This window comes from Malurus melanocephalus, unplaced genomic scaffold (assembly GCF_030028575.1).
Source record: "Malurus melanocephalus ecotype Western Australia unplaced genomic scaffold, MMel_1.1 scaffold_270, whole genome shotgun sequence".
NCBI lineage: Eukaryota > Metazoa > Chordata > Aves > Passeriformes > Maluridae > Malurus > Malurus melanocephalus.
The window spans coordinates 948901-961734 of NW_026623502.1; the positions used below are offsets into that span (position 1 = coordinate 948901).

The 12834-nt window shown below is 33.1% G+C and overlaps 1 protein-coding gene across 1 annotated transcript in view; it reads right to left on the minus strand.

Moving 5' to 3' along the window:
• The window catches only part of SGCZ (sarcoglycan zeta), a 121305-nt gene that overhangs the window by 36784 nt on the left and 71687 nt on the right, over positions 1 to 12834 (minus strand). Inside the window, 1 exon segment of the mRNA XM_057376097.1 lies at positions 8390 to 8512. Within this exon segment, the coding sequence (XP_057232080.1) occupies positions 8390 to 8512 (123 nt within the window).

Below are 12834 nucleotides of genomic sequence, written 5' to 3' on the forward strand. Positions count from 1 at the left end.
TTTTAGTGAATTTAAGCATTAATTTATTTTATCCATTTAGGGCCCATTTTCGCTCCTACACAAATAAAAGGCAAACCTTACCCTGCTTTTATGCTCCCTACCACTAGTTCCAGTCGATGGTGCCTGGCAGGAATGGAGAAGAAGCACTTTTATATTTCAATCATGTTTCAATAAATTTACTATTAATATATTCACTGAATATATTAATAAATTATTCGCTGAAATTCAAACAATTAAATAGGAGAGAAATRCAATTTCTTCATGATGATTATGATTTCTTTGGGGTTTGAAAATTGACCCCTAGAAGTCAATTTGATTTTGTTTCACTGCTCTCTTACCCTGTAATTTTGGAGCAGTTTTCATTTGAAATAATTTTCAGATTTCTTTTCACCTTCACATTCTCAGTTCTTCCCCAGTGATCAACTACACTTCTCACATTACTTTTTCAACACTGTGTCATCCTTACAATCTGTATATATTTTGTACAATCTTGATATTTTCTTTTTTTTCCTAATGGATGCCTGTCTCTGTAATTAAGTCTTTTGTAGCCAAAGAGGCCCCAAATATTTCCAAATGTCATCATTAGGTTCTATGCATTAGATGATTCTTTTGCTTCATAAAAAGCATAATCTGTTTCATTTTTTTTTTGGTTTGGCAGTCAACATTACCACATAGGTTATTTGGCCTTTCTGCAATACCCATGAAGTACAAATCCATTTACATTTTGAATCTCAGAACATTTATACAGTTTTCTGATGCATCCATTTCTGCCTGGATATTGAGGTTCTTGCTTCATTCTATTCTTATGAGGTAATTTTTACCACATATAATTTCATGTCTTCCACAGAATATGTGTTGATTTTTACCACACTTACTTCTGCAATTTACATTACCTATTCTGAATCCTTAAACATTTCTATCTAAACTTCTTTAACTTCATAACACATACATCCTTCTATATTTTCTGAACCTTGAGCAAAGCTACATTGTTATACACTTTCAACTCAAATACAAAGGCCTATATACAYTGATGATGTTTTGCTAAAGCCAAAATGATAGCTTATTATGTTTGTGTCCTGGTATGCTGAATTTAATGCTGTCAGACACTGTGAAATTTAAACTCGTCATTAGCCACAATGAGGATAGGAATTTAAATTCACAATGTAGGCTGAAAGCTGAAGGCCATATTTTTGTGGGTGAAATAATTTTCTTTTCTTGAGTTGTTCCTGTGCATGAAATTATTCCTAGCTTATAGGAGTCTGCTATGAATAAGCTTTGAATTATATTGCAGAGCAGCATTATTGGAATCTATGTTTTTCACAGCTTTGCCTGCATACCTGCATGCCTGCTTTATAAATAGATCTAGGGAAAACAGTGAAGTCCAAGGTGTTACTGGTGGCAACTTAACTTTTCCTCTGAGTAAGAATTTGTATCACTGTGACTGCCATGTATTCAAACAGTACTTTTTTGTTAGGATTTCTGCTACTTTCCACCAAAATTTAAGTACTTCTTGTTCATTCATGTAAGTTTGGAAAGTATGATGTATGTCATGACAAATGCTTGTATAATCTCACCACACMGTTTGTGGTTGCTAAATACTTTAGCTTGTGGTTAAAGCTGGGATAAAAATTTGCCTTAAGGTCAGATAAAAAAACCCCACTTTTTAGTGGTTTCTAATAAAATTCAGGGAAAATGAGGTGCAGTTCTGACATGTATTGCAAGTTTCACAGGGAGAGGTACATCACTATATTCTTGTGAAAAGTCAGATGCCTACAATATCTCCTGGAAAAGTAACCATATTTCCCCTATTCTGAAAGCTTTACAAATTGAAATCCAAATTATTTCATCTTCTAGCACCTAATGAAAATACTGCTCCACGATAAAGCAAATTATTTTTGGCCTGCAATGTCATCATTATAGGGTGAGTATTTAGAACCCTATGCTCTTTTTAATCAAACTGAAGTCCTATAGTGTTCTGTAGCCTCACTCTTATCTCCAACAACAGAATTTTTTTCCAGGTATAAATAAACCAAAGGCAAGTTCTTTAAGGCAAAAAATGAAAATAGGAATGTTGGAGCTCTTTTATGATTCACCTTTCCCTGCTGTGAGTAGCTGTATTTTAAAAATAGAGAYGAGTCTGGCTGCTGCAATTTAAATGTGCATTTTCACAACTACAAAGCCCGAGGGCATGCGAGTGTCAGACTTAGCTAAGGTTGAAGAGTTAGAATGTTGCTACAAAATCTGAACCCAATTAACACCTGGTTCCTACATCAAAACCTGAATGTGTGTGTTTTCCAAACAAGCTGTTTTAGTTAGATTTAAGAGTTAGTTTACTGATAGTGGGGTAAATTTCCACTGAGCTTTCACCTGTCCATAGGTCATATGGATTTGCTTGGTATCATGGAATTCAAACAATTCAAACTGGAATTCAGACAATTCAAACTAGAACTATTTTAAATTGCACCTGGGGATTTTACACAGTCCTTCAACAGGGAATGTGGAATATGACTGGGAATATGATGCAGACATTGGCAGGTTTTGCTAAAAATATTAATTCTTCCATTGGCCACAAACATCCAATAGCTTAATCTTGGTGTCAAAGGCTTAACTAGAAAATCAGATTCACTCTTTAGGTTTGAAAGAGCTCTGATTTGATACTGCTCTGTACCAGAACAGGGAAGATGGTCTCTGCTAACCATGAGAAGCTGTTGGCTGCATTATGCAAAGGAACAGCTCAAACAAGTACAGAATCAGCTTAAAAAAGGGAAAACTTATTTAATAGAATTAAATAGATTACAGACTAGAAGAAGAGGAAAGGATTAAAATCTGTCTTCTCTTGTAACTGATGCTATCATGAAAAAAAAGGGGGAAAGTCGATTATTCAAGGAGAGATATTCAGAAAGTATGGATTACAGAAAGGTTGAATCTCCAGGAAGATGCTTTTCTTCTACCTGTATTTCAAGACTGCTACTTAGCTGTTGGGGGGCGGGGAGGGGTCGGGTCCCTTTCTTTTCCTTTCCTCTGCCTGCCTATTTGCTAGCTTCTTCTATGTCAGTCTACAGAACAGCCTAGATGAGTATTTTTCATGAAATGACAGAGAGAAATTGAATACATTTTCCTGCTCTGACAGAACTGCTTGCACATTTGTGTGCTTTTTGGTTTATTTCTTTTCAAAAAATTATTTTACCAAGCAAGATGGAATTATTTCACTCATTTCACTTTACACATGTTTCTGAGAGCAGTCCTTCTTTTCCTTGACAAGTTTTTAAGTGTCAAAATTCAAAATCTTTCTTTCGCAGATAAACTATTACCCTTAGGTTAACATATTCATCCAGCAAACTACAGGTTGATGTGAGCACACACTGCTTAGAATCTGAGCTGGCTGGATGCATTCTACCCTTAATTAGAAGATATAAATATATYTATGCAATATCCTAGATAAGATTTTTTTCTTTTTTTTTTTTTCTCACAATTTGTAGCCTGCCTATAAAGCTTTGAGTTCAAAGACAGCTTGGAATCAGCTGCATATATGTGACWGTCATCAGCTCTCTAGTTGTACTTCCAGAGTAATGCCCTGGCAGGTTGTTCTGTTGCCAAGTGGTTAGACAACCACAATAATATTATCTTTCAGTCAGAGTTCCTATAAAGACAAGCCTGGACTTGAAGTGCTTTCCTAAGATCTAAATAAGCTTATCAGAAACCTTATTTATCACTAGAGTACATATTAATGCACTCATCACTCAGGAAACACAGAAATTCTATTTATGTGATGGATTTTTGCTATTGACAGATGATGATAAAAGAAGTCTGGTTCATTCAGTGCTCAGGATACCAAGAATTTGGCATATCTGCTTAACGGATTAAATTTTAGTACAACATCAAATACAGTAGTTTTACTGTGGTCAGATAATTTGGCTCCATAAGCCACCTTAAAGTGATTAAGTGTTTCCCTTCATCTTATGCCACTTCACTCTYCAAATTCCATCTGTCCTGAATGACAATCCACCAACTGAACGTGGCAAATCCAAGATCTTCTTTCCCATTCATACTGAAATTCCTATTCAGTCTCTGAAGGCACTGGATATAAGCCTACTGTAATAACCACATAAATCAAATAATAATTTATTTTTCTACATTTCAGCACTTGTTATAAATATTTTATTTCTACTTCTCCAACCTAATTTGCAATTCACATACATTTCCTCATAATTCTGTCATATTTCCTTTTTATAGCCATAAGCCATATTTCTATTTTATCATTTCCTTTTAACTACTCTGGAAGACCTTTCCATATTTCAATTACCTGCAGAATCCCAGTCCTGCAGCATAATATTAAAATCAAAATTGGAGTATTGATTCATTCCTCTGCATATTAATTCTGATTATTATTAGAATATTATCAGAATATAAGAATGTTGGAACCTTCTGAAGCTTCCCTGACACATCAAGGCTCTCATCTTTCATCTAGAGAARTCAATGACTGATAAAAAGCCATACTGAATGCACTGTTAGCATTTCCTTCAGTGTAATGGAAAAGATGCTTGTAGCCCTTCACATATTTTTTTCCTGACACTGCTTTGGTGGCAAAGCAGATTTGACCTATCCATGTCCTGCTATTAATCTGAAAAWGTTACCAAAGTATGTAATCTACTGTCCTTTCCTGACTTCTGTTTTTCTAATAATTATGCTATGTGACAAGGAAGAAGGCTCTTAGGAAGTCATAATGACCTGAAAATTTTTTATGCCTCTTACTTTTGTTTCTCCTAGTATTGCTAGCAACAATGTGGAAACCTTTGTACAACTGCAATTCCCCCAGTGAGAAATATTTTTATGTTTGAAATATAGGGAAAAAAAGTGATCCTCAAGTAATTATATCAGGTCATACAATACGGACATGGAACTTCATATATATGAAAAATTTGTGTTTCCAAAAATTATGAAGCACTTGAGATCTACAAAACTAAAACCTTRGTAAAACAATAACTGACAAGTCTCTAAGTAGGTTCGTATTTTTTTTTTAAAGAGGAAGATATGTTCATTTCTATCCACAAAGGTTCTATCCTATGCTAAAATTAACTGTATGACCTAGACATTGCTATAAGAGATGAAARAAAATAATCCAGCAATTAAGAAAGTAGCAAGAAACAAAATAAATTCGATTTCCTTAAAGGTAAGTAATATCTTCCAAACAATTTAGATTGGGTTATTTAGGGATAATGGTACRGCTGATTTGCTACATCTAGAAAACATAATTCAATTTGACTGCACAATATCAATGGCTCCTTATGGAAGATTTTTTTTTTAATTTGCAAATCTATTTTTGCTTTGCCTTTTTTAAAAACATGATTAATAAATGTAAAAAGCCACATGTACAAGTATAACTGATTTAGAACCTATGTAAATCTGGAACAAAACAAATTAATAGTTTTTATGGGTCTTGGAAGAAGGATCAGAGATAACATGATGTTTAAAGAAATAACATTATAGAAAAGTGAAGGAATTATATAGATTAAAAGGAAATGTAGGACMCAATATGAAAGTTAATTTTTTGTCTCTTCTTCAAAATGATAGTGAAAAATACTCTTTTCAAAATGCAAAATGTTTGTGTAATTTGGATAGAACATTATAAGTTAAATGTGGAAAAAGAGATTCTGGTAATGCGCATTTAGCCTTAACTAAGAAAATCACCTCAGAAGTCAAAGGAGGAAATATTCCAGTTACAGTGTCAAAAATTAGGTGTAATTAGAATAAAAGTAGGCAACTGCCATGTTCCTTCCTACTTGTTACACAGCTCCATCGTCCAAACTACGAGTTTGGTGTAAGGAAAGACAAACTATGCTAGCAGAGCCATCCAGTGAAGGTTTTTATACAACTTTCTTTTGTGGCATTGTCTCAGATAAATGTACACTGACCTGTACACTCAGATAAATGTACACTGATTCTTAATCTTTCTCAAAATTTGGGGTCATGATAAAGCTGCCTCATGATATGTGTTTGTACTTGTATGAGCAAGGTTGACCTTACCTTGTAGCAGTAAATCTCTGCTACAAGGATATTTACAGGGATCATACTCCAATTAGAAGAAAAATTAAATGAAAGCAAAAGTAAAAAACTTTGAATTAAGATTTAAATAAGAGAAGTAAAAATCAAACAGATACTCTTGCTCTGTAGCTGCAAAGAGAGAGAAGATTCCGTGATGCTGTAGATGTCCACTGGAACAGGGTGAATATAAGAGATGGAGAAAGGTTTAACCATGTGCAGAAAAGAGTCAGTGAGTTCACCAGAAAGTGAGCTTCTTGCTACTACTTGCTTCCCCAGTTCTTCAAAAATATGTTCACTTCATCAAGCCTTTYTATTTCCTCCCTCCAAAGCTCTATGACACCTGTTAAACTTGGTGGCAGGAGACATCTCTGTGTGAAGGGACAACAGACAGCTGCAGTTCTAACAACTCTCTAACAAAGCAAAAAGATGAATCCTTTTTCTACTTTCCTTGAGTAACAAAGTAGAAAAGAGCTAATAGAGGTAAAAGAAAAAGCAAAACTAGMAATGGAAGGTAGAATAAGAAGTTTAAACTAAACCAGCCAATTGCCTAATTTAAAGTGAGAGACTTTTTAAATATAGAAATATATAACTGCAATATCTCTAAACCAAAAAGTACTACTTCTGATTTAATGTTTTTCTTATCTTGGAAATAAATTGATATCTGGATTACTACCCTGTTTTGGCTAAACCTTTCTCTTTGGAATAGGCTGCCTATATAAAAATTTTCAAATAAAAAATGTTACAAAAAAAAATCAGTGAGAAGTTGTCAATCTTTCAAGTTTTTATTAATCAAGAATTTCATAGATTGCCTTATGATAGATTGCTTTTAAAAGCTGAACATTAAAAAATATTCCACTGATTAGAGAAAAAATCATATACAAGAAAAACCCACACATTGCCATGGTAGTTTATAAATGCTCACAGGCATACTTTGAAAATTAACTCCTAAAGTAAGTCAGTTATTGGACCCAATCAGAGTGAAGTGTTTTAAAGAGAAACTATTGATAGCTACAAAAGAAAATAAAATAATTTTATTGTAGTACCACACTTAAAAAAATACATCTGAGAGTTTAATCCCCAAATAARCACATCTTATTTTTCCTTTTTTATATTCAACATTTGTTGTCTCTCTTCTCCCATAATTCCTTTCCTATATTCACCCCAAGGCACCATGATAATAAAAACACAAGCTTGAGAAAAATAAACTAAAGAAAAAGATTCTGGTTGATGTTTGACATTATGATTTCCTGCTAGGTTTCATCAGTCATATCATGCCATGTGGAGAAATACAGTCTGATTGATGTAGCTCACAGGGACTCATCACCTTTCATGTGTTTGCTGAAGAATTTAAAAGTATCACACAATTTGTGGATAAAATTAGTTCTTATGGTGCCAAAAGTTTGATTAAAAAATAATGATCATGACATCTAAAACTTATGATAACCTTTCTCAGTTTGCAGGGAATCTAATTCTGAGSACCATTTGTAAAATGATTATTTTTTAACTTATGATAGCTGCTTTGAAATCTCCTGTGTCAATTGTACTTTTAAGATTAATTTTCACATCATTTATTATTATGCTCAAGTTTGAGCCTTAGCAGGATTGTGATTCTCTTTTTCCATACTATGTGTGATGGGGCCTTCCTTTCCTGTAGATGGCTGAACACCTGACTGCCCATGGAAAACAGCGAATTAATTCCTTGTTTTGCTTTGCTTGTTTGTGTACTTTTGCTTTGCCTAATGAACTGTCTTCATCCCACTCATGAGTCTTTTCACTTTCACCCTTCCAATCCTCTCCCCATCCCCGCAGCACAGGGGTGAGTGAGTGGTTGTGCAAGGCTTGGTTGCTGGCTGTTGTGAAACCATCACAGTCACCTTTTTTTAATTATAAACTAACATAGCCAAGCCAAGGCAAAGTTCTTCAGCTGTTTTTCAGCTTCATGAAACAGAGTACATACCCTTAATTTACATGGAAGTTATATATATACATATATATGCAAGTTGATATACTGTATACTGAACAGTAGTTTTTATCATTCTGAAGAAACCTTACCTAAACAAATGGCACACACACCACAAAACAATACTTAATGGTAATACATAAAAACCAGAACACAGTGGTGTGATTTGTAGCACAGCTGTAGAATTTAAATTCAAATCTACCTTTGGAGAAATTGATATTTGAATATAGAACTATGCAGTACCTTTTGGTTGGTGAATCACTGATAATGAGAAGACTTTTTCTTCTCCAGTGAATTAAAATTTTGTAGAAGACTGATAGCTTAATTATTACAAAATATATTTAAAAATATGTTTGCATCCATTTAGAAACTTTATTATTACCATACCTGTTACTTTCAGTCTGTCAGCTCCAATGACAATCTCATCTTCATCTGCAGAAAACAATACTTTTCCACCATCACTTGCTCTCACTTCAAATCTCTTACACTGAGCTTCCACAGCATCAGCTCCTGAAATCAAGGAAGTGATTGTTACATCTAAGATACTTTTGTAAGAATTAAAGCAATCATCAGCTTACATGGAATACCCAAAACATATCGAATGCATGACACTTTAATAAAATATTTGGCTTTCTGTTATCCTGATAGATAATTTGCATTCTAAAATACTCTTAAAATAATTTACAGAACTGCAAAAACATCTACTTCAGCATTATGTGGAAATCAACACTAGAATTTAGAATGTACTTAAACACTGAGATCTTGAAATGCTGATTCACACAGAGCTTTCCGGGGGTTGTTCAGTTTAAATTTCATTTTCTTGCCAATTAAAAAATAAAGATAACATATGACCCTATTGCAGTAAGACATATGAAAGTGTATTTCCCATTCAGTTCTACTGCAACCTAGACAGTGGATTAACAAAACATCCACAACAAAACAACAAACCAACCAAAAAACATGAACTAAGATATCACAATTTATGTCACATTTTATGAAACAATATTCCCAAATGTCTCAAAGCTCAAAAGCACTAAAATAATTGTGAAACCAGACAGATATAGGAGTTGATCTAACTGAAATAAAAAAAAGTTTGCAGATATTGAAACACTTTCAAATTAATTATGCTTTTCAATTGACAGGTTTATCCTTACTCTTCAATGTTTTCTGAAATTTTATTTTAGCAACAAATTAAAGCAAACATCACTTCTGAAAATGGTGTTGAAAAACAATGAAATGCATACAGCACAACCACATATAAGGTAAGATACATGATTTCAGGGAATAATTATCCAAAATTTTCTGTTTGATTCCTAGTTAGGCTAGTAATGCGCACTTGGAAGAAAAATATATGGCTAAAAATTATGGGGACATCATTATGGACAAAGAAATCCATATATGTTCAGTTTAACAATCTGGTTTATAAATTTGTAGAAAAAATCCTGCCTCAATCATATGGAAGTTTTTAGTTTAATATGCAAATGATTAGTGTCAAAGTATGTAATAAGGAATATAAAAGCTGTGATAATGAGTTTTGGTCAAGGAATTGCCTTGCCAGCCCATAATTTACAGAATCAGCTATGAAATCWAAACAATTCCTCTTACTTACAGATGGACATATGTTTGTACTTTAAAAAATTTCTGGTTATTTTTAATTCACAAAAGAAAAAAGGAACTGAAAATGAATTACCAAAATACTTGTGATGCTGCATTGTGTTGAATTTAGAAATGTTTATTCTGTAAATGTGCAAAATGGTGTTTTCTACACCCTCCTCTCCACAGTTGAAGTTTTTTTGTTTTTGATTTGTGTTTTTTGTTGTTGTTTTTTTGGCTTTGGGTTTTTTTTTGTTTTGTTTTGTTTTTTTTTTTTGTTTTTGTTTTTTTTTTTTTTAATGTGTTAATCAGGTTGTTGGCTTTGTTTTGAAAAAATACCAAATTATTGTAAAAACAGACAAAGGCAGATTTCAGATTGTCTAGCATTAGCCATGGCATAATTAAATGCTACATCTCACAAACATTCCAGAATGCTCACTGATAAAAAGTATAACAAAGTCTAACAGTCCATCAGGTAATTGCAATCACAATATATACTCATAAATTTCTGTCTTAGAGAATTCATGCATTACTCCTAAATATTTCCCAAAGGTGGTGATGTCCTTGATAGCAGCGCCCTGCAGACACGTCTGAATTATTTGTTTAAAATACAATCAGTTACCCAGTGACACATGTTATCAATAGAGTTTGGGAAGATACTCCATTCATTTTCATTGTTGTCACAGTCTGTCAGACATGGATGAAGCTTCTGGAAGCTTCTCAGGGAAGCCACCCCTGTGACTATGTCCTSCCCCTCTGCCAGAACCTTCCCATGCAAACCAGACACAGAAGGCTGCGGATACCCTTGTCCTGCAACCATACTTATGGTTAAGGAAACCAAAGGATAATCACAAATAACTTAATACTGAATAGTTTCATCTTTACTTAAGAGATTATGCTAGCTTAGCCACCTAAAAGTAAGTGGCATTATAAGTACTGTGATATTGCTAATTTACACCCATCAAAGTTGTTAGCTCTTTAAGGAAAAGAAATTAACAGAAAATGTGTCAGATATCAAAAGAAGAACGACCTGCCACATTCTTATTCATCATACATCACTGGAAGTGACAGGCAATGTTTCAATAACTGYTTTTTAAAACTTGTGATGTATTTAAGATGAATTTCATGAAAAATGTCTTAAATAACAATTATCTGGAACATAGTCTAAAAAATGCATATATTTTAGATATTCAGCAGTTGTGCTACTTCAGCATCACAACTTAAAAGTACACCTAGAATTCAGCTAGTCCAAAACAACATTACAGGATGCAAATAAATTTTAATGCTAAAATAAATGGGCTTTACTTCATGTTTCATTCAGGACTTAATAGTGTATCACTTGGTATTACTTACTTATTGGTGAAATAGTGTGTTCAAGCCACTTGAGAGATTACTAAAAAACATAACACCTGTTAAATCTGTCTCTGACATGGAACCAGGTGTAAACATTTTAAAACTGATTTTGAAAAGTTAAACTGCCTACAGAGTAATCRATGCTATCAAAATGGAATTCTGTTTCATTACATTTTCATTTCCCAGTTGAAATAGGAGCAAGCAGTTGCATTTGCAATGTATTAGTGTATTATCTTCTTAGCTGTAAAGCAAATTGCTGTGTTYTAAAAACACTCTACAAACATGCACATCTTATAAAATGGCTAAATCTTTAATAGTTCTGCTAACAAAAATGACGCATCAAGTCTTACAATATCATGTATGAACAAAGGGAATACTTTGAAATTCTAATCTCTAACTTGTAGAGTAATCACTATTTTCAGCAAWTCATATCTGCTTGAATAATGCATACTTCAGTTCAGAGAATCATGTAAGAAAATATATCTTCTAACTTCTGTTTGGAAAGGTAATTCTATCAAACACATGGCTACCAGAAAAGTTTTTTAGCTTTGCTACTTTTTACTGTRCTATTAGTCTACTTCGTACTAGAGATGCTTTAATCAGGTTCAAGGGATTTTCTCATCTTGTGTTCAGGAAAACCATTTGCTTGTAAATTCAACTGTATAATTACCAATTAAATTACAATGTTTCTGTGAAATTCCTTTAAAGTAYGTAGGCAAAAAATATATGTTTCCTGTTCATAGATACATGGTATATAATGGCAGATTATAACATGCTTATTGCACAGGAGTTGCATAATTGAAACTATTATTAAACCAGCTACCTTCAAAATGGTACAAARCCTAAAATTTCCATTTTAACTATAGCAAAGATGCATTAAATAAAAATATTGGGCAGTGCACACAAAAAAATACAGCAAATTATGGTCCTGTAAACCAAATTAACAGTGATAAAGATTAAATTTCAAGACAGAAACTGTATCTATTTTGCATTTGTAAAGAGTTTAACTTACTTTTTAAGTAAYATCATACTAACAATACGAAGAATGCATGTTTTAACATTTTGCTCTTTAAAGTAGATTATGACTTGTAGTGATTCCTTATTATTCAGAAATGCTAATTAGAACCACTATCTGTTATGATAATAAATACTAACAAGAACTTGCCAGGTTTAGTTAGGATTACAAACCYTAGCAGTTGTGTCTGGTTTCTCCATCAATTTCCATGTCCACCCAGCACAAAACAAATTCAGACATAGAAATAGATAAGAAAATCAACAAACTTAAATTAAATATAGGGTTTACAATGCAAATGGAGTTGCCACAAACTGATCCTTGTGAATAGGAAACATAATAAAATTCAGTATAATTTCTTCTGGTGCTTCAATGGAAAAYATTATATTTAAACATTTATTAAATGTAGATTTTATCTGGATGACAAACAAAGTTACTTTAACGAGAATGTGTTGATGCTTCTGAGATTAGAGATAAAAGAGATAAAGCATTTTTAATAAATATTCAACCCACAGATGGGTCTAAAATCAATATTGCTGAAGCATACACCTAGATTTTTTTAATATTCATAGGAATGTTAGATATTATGGTATTTTGGCGAGCAGAGCTCTTAAAAACATTTCAGTGAATGCAAGAGCAATAGTGTAAATGAAGGATTCATACCAGGARTAGAAACATTGACTAATTTGGAAAAAGAAAGAGAACTTTCATCTGACAGCAGAACATCTAAACAAACAAAGATTCATAGCAATCAGAACATATTCTGTGTTCAGTTTATTGAGGAAGGGAAGGAACCATCTTCATTAGATCTAAAAGGGTGAAAGCAGAAGGTAAAAAACCGCTTAGCTGGGTCTAGTTGATGGCCACGCTGTAG